This window comes from Drosophila rhopaloa, unplaced genomic scaffold (genome assembly GCF_018152115.1).
Source record: "Drosophila rhopaloa isolate 14029-0021.01 unplaced genomic scaffold, ASM1815211v1 contig_2, whole genome shotgun sequence".
NCBI classification, from domain to species: Eukaryota; Metazoa; Arthropoda; class Insecta; order Diptera; family Drosophilidae; genus Drosophila; species Drosophila rhopaloa.
In genome coordinates this window covers 23572227-23585173 of record NW_025335083.1, presented here as the reverse complement: position 1 = coordinate 23585173, position 12947 = coordinate 23572227, and the positions used below count along the sequence as shown (strand labels likewise).

The window sequence follows — 12947 nt, the reverse complement described above, 5'->3', positions numbered from 1 at the left end:
CGAATGGCATTCACAGATAAAAAATTTAATTTTAGTCGATTTTTAGCAAATATTCATGATGTAACCCCTTATGAAAAATGGCAAAATCCGAAAGATCCGGAAAAATCAACTTTTATTTCGGGTTTTTGATCAAAACTCTTGGAAATAGTGGTCAGATCTTGGAATGTCATACCTCGTTGAATTCGTTACAAAATTTCCAATCCAATGGTATTTTCAGCTAAAAAATTTAATTTTGGTCCAGTTTTGGCAAAAAATCATAGTGTTACCCCTTATAAAAAATACGAAAATCGGTCAAAAAAATATTTTTTCAAATTATCCAGGAATCGATTATTTAGATCCTTAGCTTCACAAAACAGTCATTCTTTTGGCTGTGCGTCGTATTTTGGGCAAGTTATAACAAAAAAGGGCTTTTTTATGGCCAAAATCCGGAATAAATCCACTCAAGTTTTGGGGAACAGTAGTCAAATGTTGGAATGTCATATCTCCGTGGATTCGATTGCCAAAATGCCAAAATCCGGTGATCCGGAAAAAACTTTTATTTCTGTTTTTTGACCAAAACCCTGAGAAACAATTGTCAGATGTTGGAATGCCATACCTCATTGAATTCGTTATAAAATTTCTAATGGGGTGACATTCACAGCCAAATTCAAATCAGTCGATTTTTGGCAATAAAATTTATTTTTACATTTTAACCAGTTTAAAAACAAACATTTAAATTTCCGTTGATTCAAAGAGAAGAGACTTCCGATGTCGGTTTGAGTCTCGGATGTGGGAATGATTTCTGGTATTTTAAATAATAATTACTAATTTTTTGTGGGTATATTCGCGTAGATGGTCACACCCGACCACCACAGCAAAAATATAAAAGAAACCAATCCTAATAATAAAGAAAAAAGTCAATTTAGTGCAATTACTTGCAATAAAAACGTCTAATCCTAGCTAGAGTTAAGATCGGCTTGTCCCAACGAACTAAGTCAGAGCTAAGAGAAGTTTAAAGTCTATCGAAACAAAGGGAAAGCAAAAAGTATCAAAATGGTGAGTAATACTATAGTAAATGGTAACAAAAAAAAACGGGCCAACAAACGGTGGATTTTAGTAGGTGCCGCCCTTTGTAAAAGAAAAATTGGTTTTATGCTGAAAATATCAAAAGGAAAACATTTATTTAGGGCGGCGGCCTGTGACCTGAAGTAATGCCCATATATGGTAATCCCCTTTGCCGGTTGGCAGTCTGAAATCCAAGGCTTTTGGGGGCTCTCTTATCGCCGCAGTGACTCAATTTGAAAACCTATGTATCTCTTTCAGTCGGAAATGCAAATGGATTGTGCTCTGGATCTAATGCGACGACTGCCGCCCCAGCAAATCGAGAAGAACCTCATCGATCTGATTGATTTGGCTCCCGATCTCTGCGAGGATTTGCTCTCCTCCGTGGATCAGCCGTTGAAGATAGCCAAGGACAAGGAGCACGGCAAGGACTACCTGTTGTGTGACTATAACCGAGATGGGGACTCCTACCGGTCCCCCTGGTCGAATTCCTACTATCCCCCGTTGGAGGATGGCCAAATGCCCTCGGAGCGACTGCGAAAGCTGGAAATCGAGGCAAACTATGCCTTCGATCAGTACAGGGAGATGTACTACGAGGGCGGAGTCTCCTCTGTGTATTTATGGGATCTGGACCATGGATTCGCCGCTGTTATACTCATCAAAAAGGCCGGCGATGGCAGCAAGATGATCCGTGGATGCTGGGACTCCATACACGTAGTGGAAGTACAGGAGAAGACCACTGGCCGGACGGCCCACTACAAGCTCACCTCCACGGCGATGTTGTGGCTGCAGACCAACAAACAGGGTTCGGGAACCATGAACCTGGGTGGATCCCTCACCCGCCAACAGGAACAGGATGCCAACGTCAGTGAGTCCTCGCCACACATCGCCAACATTGGCAAAATGGTCGAGGAGATGGAGAACAAGATCAGGAACACGCTCAACGAGATCTACTTCGGCAAGACCAAGGACATTGTGAATGGGCTGAGGAGCACACAATCGCTAGCCGACCAGCGCCAGCAGGCGGCCATGAAACAGGACCTCGCAGCAGCCATCCTGCGGCGCAATGTCAAGCCCGAATCGAACTAAGCACTGAGCGGCTAAAGGCTGAATTTCCACATAAATCAACCATGCAGAACTAGGCTACGAGGTCCTTTAATACACGACTGTTTCCTGAAGAGAGTAAAATAATATGCGAATTGTAAGGCACTGCTGCCCTCGAAATATTATCTAAATGAATGCCACCATTATCATTTCCATAATATTTAGGCTTCATCTACCCAATTCCCTACTATTCACACTCTTTCATACAGTAGGTGGGACTTCGCTTAGCCTGGACCGAATTAAGCAGACTAAAAATATTATATACGCATTTCTAGGCAGTAAATTTGTTACATGAGAAAATTGTTACACCACGAGAAACATATTAATGTAAATTTGCCCGCCCGTTTTCAACTGTCCTCCCACATTGTTGCTAATTTAGAGTCGCGCTTCATCCAGTAGTTCAGCCGAAAATGCCAACTTCGCCGCCCTCAAGACAGTATCCATAAGTATTTGTATCTTATTTGTAATATTGCATATTTGCACTGAAGTCGAGGCATTTGAGTTTCGCATTCATTTGCAGCCCGTTCTTAATTCTAACGCGAATAAATATTGTGTTTCTTAATTGTGACTTTGTGTATGTGTGTGCTCTAACCATTAAGGAGCTCGAAGCAAATATAAACTGAAATCGCTTTGTGATTGTATTATCTGAGGAAATGCACATTACCTTCTCTTCTTTACTTAATATTTTTTTAACCAAAATTTGGAAGGCAAAGAGAAATTTTATACAAAGAGAAAACTAATAAATATTGAATTATTACTTTTGGCGTTTCAATTTGGGGGGAATACACAAATGTATATTCTTCAAATATTACATTTAGGGGAATTTCCATTCCTTCAATTGCTTTTATCTAATTTACCGGGACAAACTTGTGTTATCGGTCTTGACAAAGAAAATAGGTTCTTGTCACAAGAAATACGAAAATGGTATGAAGAGAGATAAGGAGTAAAAGAAAACATTATTTTTTTGGTTCATGGCTACCTTTAAGATACGATTGCATTTATTTATGAAAATCTTAAACCGTTTGATTAAAAATATATTTAAATACGTTGAGGTGTGTGTGACGCAAGTGATCGTGTGCTTACTTAGACATCTACTCTTTAATCTTTTCAATTATCAGCAAAAAGTTCAAGTTAAAGTTTATCCCGACATTGCAAAGTCGCATTTTATCATAGTTATTACATAATACTCATACATTTATATAGATAGTTTAGTTTGTTTTGTTTTACCAACTATATACAATGAGGCGACAACAACTTACTCGCTTATACACATTAGCAAGTGTACTTAAGGGATCAACAGTAGAATCGAAATCGAAGTTTATAAATTAAGATTGGGGTTCGTCGCGTAGTTATCTACAACTTAGGCTAGGTATTATGAATAAGTTAGATTTATTTAGAGGGGAGGACGTGCGCGTAGAAGGAACTACAATTACATACAATATTTTACACGGGTTCAGAAGGCGTGACCGGACAAAGTGTCTCGAAATTGGAAGATCAGTGTCAGCGCAGCACGGCAATTTTGTCCAGCAGTAAAGGTTCCCCTCTACGATGGCGAATATAAATAAAAAATACATAGCACATGGGGAGCTTTGCTGCTGGCGGGTGACACGGATGTGTGAATGTGCAAAAATATGCGTAGAAAGTCTCTTCGGTCCAGCGAAAGTCACAGCTTATTGCATTTTCGAAACCTCGAACTTGGTGTTGATGATCTCCTCATCTGAGTCGAGGATAGGTAGAGCCGAGTCCGCCATTGAGGAGGGTATGTTCTCCTCCACCCAGCGCAGGTCGTCCTCCTCGGTTGTCGTGGCGTTTCGCGAGTTGGTTGACGTCCTCGGCGTTCCATTTTGTCCGCGCATTTTCACGCCATAGGCATCAGCCACAAACTGATCCTCTTCGTCTGTCAAAAAACAAAGAATGATTTAATTAGTCACGGTTTACAAGAAATTTCCAAACTCTAACTTACCCTCGTCGTCTTCGTCTTCTGGATTATCCAGCAGGGGTGTGAATGCATACCGCTGGTTGTTATTCGTGGGTCGCCATAGTATCATAATCACCAACAGCAGCACCGAAAACAGAATGTGCCAAAAGCCAGTGTCCACCCAGATGTCACGCCAGCCCTAAACGAAGCGTGAAAATCCATTTTAAATCAGTAAAACCCAGTTAACCATTTATGCTAATCAACTCACAGGCGTACAGTTCTCAGTGCTACGCAAACGCAACGCAAAGAGCATGAAGATGACGGAAGCGATAACAGCAAAGATCAGCGTGTTGGTAAAGTGCCTATACAGCGATAGCTTAACCATATTCCTGGAACATATATATATATATTATATTTGTTTTGAGTGTCAAATCTTTCACTTAGTCACCTCCTTAGTCTGAGTGTGCGAGTGGTTTGCACAAGAGATGTGAAGATCCACCAGCATATTCCCGTATCCAGAACAGCCAGGGGAATGCTGGCCACCAGCAGTTCACTGCGGTCGGTCTTCACATTGGTGATACGCAAATAGCTTTCCACGCAGGCCAGCACAAAGTAGAGGGTTCCAATGCCCACAACCCGATGCAGCATGGGTCCCAAACGGGGTCTAAAAAGATGGAGTAGAGTAAGAAATATTATCGAATATTATCATGGAAAACCTAAAGTCTCCCTGTTTTACTAAGGTTATCTAAGTGGGCGCTAATACTGTAATTGGATTTTCCAACTAACGATAAATAAATTAAAACTGATTTAATCGTCCACTATCTGCAACTGCTTCTGAATTAATTAATTAGAAACGGGTTTTGCTGTTCCGCAACAGATGAATCTGTTATTTGTATCACTCACTTGACAATTCCAAAGCCCAGACTCATAATGATGACCAGCATCCTGGCCAGAGTGCGCTTCGCGCAGGACACAAACTCGGCGACCAGCTCGGCATGCTGCACTGCTACTCCCTTGTTCGTCAGCGTTTGGTACTCGGCGTAGAAGAAGGCCTTCTCGAGCATTCCGAGCAGAATGACGCCACCAATCCAGAACTGAATTCTCAGTAAATCCCGCCATTGCGCGAAAGAAACAAAGAGCCAAATAATTCCAAATATCACGTAAACAATGCACATGATTAAATAGAACTGAAGGGGCAATTAAACGTTTAGTATAAATAGTGAACATATTAAACTACCCATCACTTACCGGCAGGAATGGCCAATCTATAGCCGAGATATAACCGTGCGGTCCCAGGAACTGGAGGTGCACCACCGCACTGAACTGCGCGGTCGGCGGCACTGCAATGAGCACTTCGATCTCGTAGATGCCATCCTTCTTAACGCTTGCAATCGGGTTTGTTGTGGGCTGAAGGAAAATGAAAAGTGGGTTAATAACAGCGTGGTGTTTTATCTGCATTTTGGCTTCCCTTAATAAAGTAAACCTATTTTAAAAAGCCTAAGTGGACCTGGTGATACCCATTGATACTTTAGGGGATATAAAAAAATGTTTCTTTTAAAGTAACCCTTTGTAATAACGTATTAAGATAATAGGCTTGTAGCTGCTACAAAATGATATGTGAGATTTATATCAATTTGTCTTTCTGTTGAATTTTTTCTTCAGTGCAGAAATTTCACCGGGAGTCTATTTACTATGGTAAGTGAAAGGTTTCAAGCAGGCTCAAGATACCATATGCCCTACATCGCTTTAAAGTACCCTGTTTTTGGAGAAACGATAAGCTGGTACTGATAAGAAGGAAACCACAAATGTTTTAGCTTGTCGATTGCTAATTGCTGTCTACAGCAGGTTTCGCTGATTCACATCGCATTTACCGAAAGTGGATGTTTGTTCTCCAACATGGGATGTTTGGGTTCCGGCGTTCCAGGTGCTTCCCCTCCTCCGGCAGGTTTTCCCTTGTCCATCGCCAGGACAATGAGCCCATTGCAGGGATACGTCTTGGTGACCTCGAACTTGGTGTTGTTGCTCTGCAGGGCACTGTCTTTGGCGATCACCTGGAGCTGGATGAGGTGGTTATAAATAGACATTTGGAGGGATAGAAACACAGTACTCACCATGCGGTCGTCGAAGATGCAGGGGTGCTCCGTCAGCCGGAAGGTAACGGTCAGATTGGTTTCCACTTGCGACTTGCAGCCCTTGACTGGAACCATTCAGAACGGGTGTGGAAAGGGGTTAATAAAAATCAAAAGCATTCGTCACGCGTTCTCCGTCGCAAATACTCACTTTGAGCGTAGATTTTCGTGTCGGCCAAAAGTGGACGCTGCTCCCGGATGCTGGGCATGTCCTGGAAGGATAAGGCAAAGGGATTGCACCACAGTGGTATTTATTTGCTACACTACATATGTGCAATGTTCTTACCGTGGTCACCAGGATTTCCACAATGCCCGGATCCGATTTTCCGGCTGTCTTATCGGGGCCAAAAAGTAGCGCCAACGCAACTACCAATATCGTTGCCGTTCCCTGCATTGTGCCGATCCCGAAATGAGCGACTACTACGTGTTTTGTGTGCGTACAATGGGACTAAGTAAATACAACAATATTTCTCTTCAATTCGGCTGGCTGTGTGGCCGAGTGTGACCGTACCTAGATTGAGATTAAAACCGCGGACCGCCCTTCAGTGTGGCTGCACGACATCAGCTGGTGATATAACCTGACTTTGACTGCCAATTGGAAACACCAAAAATGTTACGCAGGGTAAATAAACATACAATTTTATTAAATTATTAAATAAAATTATATTATTTTGTGATTTCAGCTGATTCCAAGTGTGCGTTTAACGCTGCAAGTGCCGAAAGCAACAACAACGGCAGTGAGGAGCAACAGCGGCAATGTTTATGAGCCGGATTATCTGGAGGTGAGTTCCTCATTCATATATCTTTTTACATTTGTTTTAGTTCTGTTGCAGGCTGTTTTATATATTCCAAAAATAAGGAAATCAATTCGAATCTATAAACATTGTTTGTAAAGAACTAGGCCTCTGTTCTTCGTTAGCAAGTGATTTCACTATGACATCTCGCTTGTCTCCCATTTGATGTTTTTATTTCTCTGCAATCTTGATAATAACCAAATTAAGTTTGGAAGATAGTCCTTTACAATCCAAATACTTAAACGGATCTGCTTGATTTTCAGAATCTCCAGATGATATGACAGTAACTCTAAATACACAACCCATAAATCCTATTATTACCTCATTAAAACCATCCTTTTCCCAATTACAGTCCCTCAAACCGAAATTCCCGCAGTACGATAGCCTGAATGTCCAAATCAAGGGCTACGACTATCCGCAGTTGGAAAGCTACCAGAGGTTCCTGCATGGAGTGGCCGAGTACCTGGACCTGGACGTCTCCGAATGCTATGCCCTGCCGCCTCAGCAGACGCAGGTGCAGCGGCTGAGACCCAACTCCACGGTCATCGAGTCCGAGTACAAGCTGACCACCTACGAGCGCAACCTGCAGCTAAACAACGTGGATGCACCGGTTTATCCGCAGTTCCTGCGCCTCGCCCAGGCAGCCCTGCCCGAAGGAGTCAGCCTGAGGGTCCAGGAGCACACCGACGACTGCGAGGAGCGACGCTATGTGCCGGATAAGGAGCTGCTCGACCTCAAGGACGAACTAGAACGCATGGGCGGGCCCACCACCTCCAGGAAGAAGTAGGTGGCGTCATTCCGATTTGGCAAACATTTATTTTAATAAGTAACCTGTGTAAAGTGTAGAGAGAACCTATGAATAAAAACTTTCCTATTTAAAGCTTTGCACTAACTGGGACGGCAATGGTTACAAACTAGTGGAAGACGCTCTTAAGCAAGAAATGGTGTTAGACTGGGAATTGCTCTATGGAGTACTATACCACACCGAAGTGGACCACTTTGATGGAGGACGAGGAGGAGGAGTTGGCGCTCTTGCTGCTGCTCTGCTTGGGTTCCTCTTCGCGCCGTCGGATTGGTGGCTTGTTCACATCTTGGATGAGTAAATTTTATTAAGGGTACAGCATATATTCCAACAATCAACTTACTTGTGGTGATGGGATTAAAATCCTTTAGATACTCATCGTTGGGATGACAAAGCGGCAAACTGTCGGCCAGTTCCTTTTTAGGATTGGTCAAATGCCGTGGAGCAGGCCTGGAATAACCATTTCTCTTCGGCGGCATGGGCTTCTCCTTGCGAGGAATCTCCTGTGGGGGTAATAAGCACTTTAAAACATATAACTTTATTATTTAAAGGTCGTCTTACCGGCACCACAGCAACTTGTATTGTATCGGAGAATTTGACTTTGTTCTTTTCGGCCGTTTGTGACTTGGCAGTTGGCGTGACTGCCTCTCCATTCGTGGGAGCAGGATTTGCCGGGTTGGACAATATGGATGCCGTGGGTTTCTTAAGCAGAAGGCGCTTCTGGTAGTCCTCACTGGTCACTGAGGTCAGCATGGCGGGTATATTGCCAGAGACAAGCGGGTGCTGGTAAAACTTGGGCTGATAGGCTGCTGCCGGTGGAGGCGATGTTGGCATTACATTGAGTTGACCAAGTTGGGTGCTTTGATCCGGGTTGTTTGGAGGCTGGAGACGAGGAATCGGACTGCCGGCCATCGGCAGACCCACTGTCTGATCGGGGACATCCTGGGACCACACATTACCTGTAATCATTAACGTTTTTGGAGGTTTTATAAATGTTTTATCGAACATTTACTTACCATTTGAGTTTATACTTTTCACAGATGCCTGATGCTGACTATTGCTCTTCAAGGAGAGACTAGCCAGCGATGTAATTGGTGGTGCTATCGAAACTTTCGGCAACGGCGGCCTCAACTCCGGTTTGGGAATGTTGATCTTGATCATCTCAGCATTGAAGACCTTCGACTTGAACGAGGGCAGCGGTGGCACATAGTTCTTTAGGACCTGCTGAATCTGCGGCTGCACTGGCTTTAAACCTGTGGCTGGTCCTGATGCCGCTCCCTGACCTCGCAATAAATCCGAGCAGGTGGACAGCGAACAGGCCGACTCCGATCGCAGGTCGCAAGTCAGGCTGAGATTGCCATTGGCACGATCTTCTTCATGAATTATGGCAGCTGCCTGACTGAACGCCACCTGGGCGAATTCACCCAGGCTAGAGATGCACTTCGTTAGATTGTACAGGTCCATGAAGATATCATAATCGGCCACATCCTGGGCAATTTCAAGGGCCTCTGCGAATAGGTTTTTGCTGAGGATATCCAAACAAATTAGTACCAATCTTAAGATATGTGGTCAAGCTAAACTCACCGCAGCAGAAAGAAGCAAAAGCGACGTTTCAGGTCGTACACCTGGTCGCTAAACTCATCCTTCGTTTCCTCAGAAAGCGTGTGGGCGAAAGTCTTCAGGGCTCGGGCCATCAGTTCGATGCGAGGCCTTCGCTGATCCCCGCCAAAGAACACGTAGTTGGCTATCTTGTGCAGCGTGATCAGACACATGGCTCCGTATGTCTCCCAGTTGAGGGCGGCCAGGACATTCACCGCCCTATCTGGCTGCTGCAGCCGCAGATACTTGTCCGCAATCACGTCCGCAGTGAGGCCGGAGTTGTGGATATCCCCGCGCATGCCAGTGCCGCCAAAGATGCGCATGCAGGCGAGCGGTCCCTGCTCGTAGATCAGCAACAGCAGGCAGTCAGTCTGGGCGTAGGTGTGCTTAAAAGTGGCCAGATCAGGCTTCCGGCTGAAGGCGACGCTCAGCAGCGTTGGCTGGGCCACAAAGTAGTGCGACAAGTCCAAGAGACTCGACGGAGTCACTGTCTCGCTGACCAGCTGATGGCCAATGGTCGCCAGGGCCAGATCAAAGCACTGCAGCACAGATCGTTCGTTGGCCACGCACAGCATGGCGGAGTCGCAGTGCCAGGCACACTGGTTGGGCACGATCTCGATTTGGTTGGCGTACTTCGTCGACTGCTGGACCAGGTCGTGCAGGCAGATGTTGCGATCGATGCTGCCCAGGAAGAGCTTCTCCTGGTCGGGACTGAAGGCGAAGGAGCAGATCTGGGCGCCCATTGGGATCGAGGTAATGGCGGTGCGCTGCATTTTGCCGGCAGCCAGCTCGTAGGAGCAGATCTCGGCGCTTATGTCGCCCTTGCGGGAAACCTTCTGCTCCAGGGTGATGATCTGGCTCTCGCTGCTTCGCAGGAAGTCCACGCACAACGGGTCGTTCTCCGACCAGCAATAGGCAATTGATTCCAGCTGCAAACTAAAGAAGCCGATTAGAGAGAGCTTTTGATAAAGGAATTGAGATACTTACCCCTTAATTTTGAACACATGTATGTTGGCTCGATCCTGATCCCTGATCGTTGGCCTCCAGGGATACACCTCGTTCTGCGAGGACTGCGTCCAGACCACAAACAGATCGAAGCTGCTGTTGACAGTGAGGTGGCGGGATAGCTTGCGCTCCGTGGCGCCCGGAATGATCACGTGGAAGATCCGCGGATCCATGTTGGCGATCTTCTCCGGCCCCTGCGATCGCGCATTCGGCCGCTGCAGATGCACCACCGTCAGCTGGTTGGTATTGTAGGCCAAGACGATGTGGGAACGGGTGAAAAAAGCTGACGAGCACAAGACCACAGCGGACAAAAAAGACACAAGCGACAAAGCTGAATGAGTGCCTCGAACAAAACATGGAAAGCTGGCGGTTGGGGGATTGGGGAATCAAGGGGCCCGGCGCAGAGCGGGGTTCGCATATTTACAGGCAACAAAACAAGCAAGCAGATTAATTAAAAATTACAATAATTGCATGCCCCTGCATGTGTGCGTGCGGCTGTGTTGGTGTGGGAAAGTGCAAATCAAGTCGCACTTGTTGCCAATGCAAATTTCTCCATAACTGCACAAGCAGCGAGCAGCGGTCTGAAGTGCAAGGCCAAGATACTATATAAAAGTAGCTATACCCTGAAGTACACATTTGGGCTGCTTAGTTTGATAGACTCGCAAGCAAGTCTTTGAAATTGGGGACTTTTACATAATCCAATAGTTCTTGTAGATACTTCTAAATTAATCTCGGAAATAAATTGAAGAAACATTTTCATTTAAAAAAGGGTTTTGTAAATTGTTGTAAAGAAGGTTACGAATTTAAATGAACAAGTTGGTTATTTAATGCATTTTTAAATACTTATTTTTCGATTATTTCTTAATCCTTAGTATTGCAACGAGTAAAAATCATTAAAAATTGCATTTAATAAAAAGTTTTCAAGAAAACCATACAGTTTCTTAGTGATTTACTCACTCAAGTTACTTTTAATGATGGTTAAGAGAACACCCATAATTTATGCGTAGAGTAGACATTAAATGTAGCGTGTTAACTGGGTTTTGCAATAAAAGGGGTTCATATTTAAATGAATTCAAACGATTTTTGAGTCTTTTTTGCAAATGAGCTGGTGAGATTTACAGCCAGAAATGAAGATTAATGGAACCCCCTTAAGTCATGGATAGGGTAGATATGAAAATGCGCGAGATATTTGTGGTTTTCAAAAGGGAAAATAATGCACATGTGATATACCCCACATGCATGATGTGCTCACCATCTGTGATGACCTCCGAGGCGAGTTTGCCCACCAGATACTTCTCGAAGACCATCCGCAGGATGTCCCCCGTGTATATATCCACGCAGATGTGGGCTATTAGTCCATGGGCGAACAGCAGAAGGACCTGCGCTGCATCCTGCCACTCGGAGTGGATGATCCTGTGCTGCCGCAGCAGATCCTCCAGTTTCTTGAGGTTGTCCTTCAACCGTCCGGCCGCCTTCCTGCTGCTGTTCTTCAGAACCGCCAATCCATTGCGACGCTCGGTGTAGTCCCTTTTGGCCAGAAAAGTGAGGTCCTGCTGCTCCCGATCCTTGTCCCGCTGGCGAAGATAGCGAAAGGCCCCCAGATCCTGGCTCTTGATGCGCACCTCCTCCCGCAGCGTCGTCCAAAAGTGGGTCTCGCTGAGCAGCATGTTTCCGGACCTATTCGATCAGCTCAACTCGATCGCTTCGATTTGCATGGCCGCGGAATGGGTGTCAACTTAATTCTCGATCTCGATCTCGATTTGTTGGCGTGTGCCTCTTTCAGCTGCTCCAGTTGCAATTCCTTAGATCCGGGTTAATTACGCTGTTCTTTAGATGCTCACTGTCGCGCAATCAAAGGGGCACATAATACATGCCACAAAACATCACTATATCCTCGCTTTTAGCCTTTAAACGAACTTTGTTTATGAAAATAAAATAAACTTGTTGCTCGAAACGTTAGAGCTGGGCTAACCACTGACGATAGTATCGATGTGTCGAAACGTAAGCGACTTGCTTACGCTGCTACGAATGGGGCATAATTACGTTTGAGGATGGGTTACGTTGCTGGAGATGGGGAATAGGTTCGATTTTTAGAGTGGTGGAAACCTTCACTCGAGGTCGTAATGCAAGAAACTGCTTGCATCTTAGCTTTGACTCACACCATAAACATGCTCGATTTCTCAAAAATTATCTTTGCAAATTATTTAAATATTTTATTAGTAGGCTGAAAAAATAAATGGTATTTCGATTGATAAGGGGTTTAATAATACCTATTAGCAAGTCTGTGCACTTAGTTCCTGATAGACTTAATATTAGTGGTAAAATAAATAGTCATCAACAATAGTATATATATATAAAAAGTATTACTATACTATATAAATAGTAACTAACTAAAAACCAACACCACGAAATTCTGTAAAACTCCCCAGAGTATTAAGAGCAATTTGTATCGACCATATATTATATATTATATATTACTTAATGGAGGCAGTTAAAGGCGATTATTTATACAAAAATATATTTATAGTCGGTTAAAAAACTACCTTTTCCAACTG

The 12947-nt window shown here is 44.4% G+C and overlaps 4 protein-coding genes across 4 annotated transcripts; 2 read left to right on the top strand and 2 right to left on the bottom strand.

Annotated features, from left to right (window-relative positions):
- The first annotated feature begins 805 nt into the window (after nt 1-805).
- On the top strand, nt 806-2902 carry LOC108047164 (F-actin-capping protein subunit beta). The gene is made up of 2 exons (XM_017127262.2): nt 806-1035; nt 1303-2902. The coding sequence occupies exons 1-2, from the start codon at nt 1033-1035 to the stop codon at nt 2128-2130; spliced, it is 831 nt and encodes a 276-aa protein (XP_016982751.1). The 5' UTR covers nt 806-1032; the 3' UTR covers nt 2131-2902.
- A 295-nt stretch (nt 2903-3197) lies between these two features.
- LOC108047162 (transmembrane protein 87A) lies at nt 3198-6695 on the bottom strand. Its single transcript, XM_017127260.2, has 10 exons — nt 6479-6695; nt 6344-6404; nt 6175-6260; nt 5935-6120; nt 5312-5470; nt 4967-5250; nt 4512-4727; nt 4332-4452; nt 4109-4262; nt 3198-4042 (listed from the first exon to the last, which is right to left on the bottom strand). The coding sequence occupies exons 1-10, from the start codon at nt 6584-6586 to the stop codon at nt 3816-3818; spliced, it is 1602 nt and encodes a 533-aa protein (XP_016982749.2). The 5' UTR covers nt 6587-6695; the 3' UTR covers nt 3198-3815.
- Nucleotides 6696-6701: 6 nt separating this feature from the next.
- On the top strand, nt 6702-7866 carry LOC108047163 (39S ribosomal protein L48, mitochondrial). Its single transcript, XM_017127261.2, has 3 exons — nt 6702-6814; nt 6876-6974; nt 7339-7866. The coding sequence occupies exons 1-3, from the start codon at nt 6803-6805 to the stop codon at nt 7771-7773; spliced, it is 546 nt and encodes a 181-aa protein (XP_016982750.1). The 5' UTR covers nt 6702-6802; the 3' UTR covers nt 7774-7866.
- Nucleotides 7783-12377, bottom strand: LOC108047161 (WD repeat-containing and planar cell polarity effector protein fritz). The gene is made up of 7 exons (XM_017127259.2): nt 11645-12377; nt 10375-10675; nt 9373-10323; nt 8805-9313; nt 8350-8747; nt 8132-8291; nt 7783-8076 (listed from the first exon to the last, which is right to left on the bottom strand). Exons 1-7 carry the CDS (start codon nt 12057-12059, stop codon nt 7961-7963), a joined length of 2850 nt encoding a protein of 949 aa, XP_016982748.2. The 5' UTR covers nt 12060-12377; the 3' UTR covers nt 7783-7960.
- Between the last annotated feature and the right edge of the window lie 570 nt (nt 12378-12947).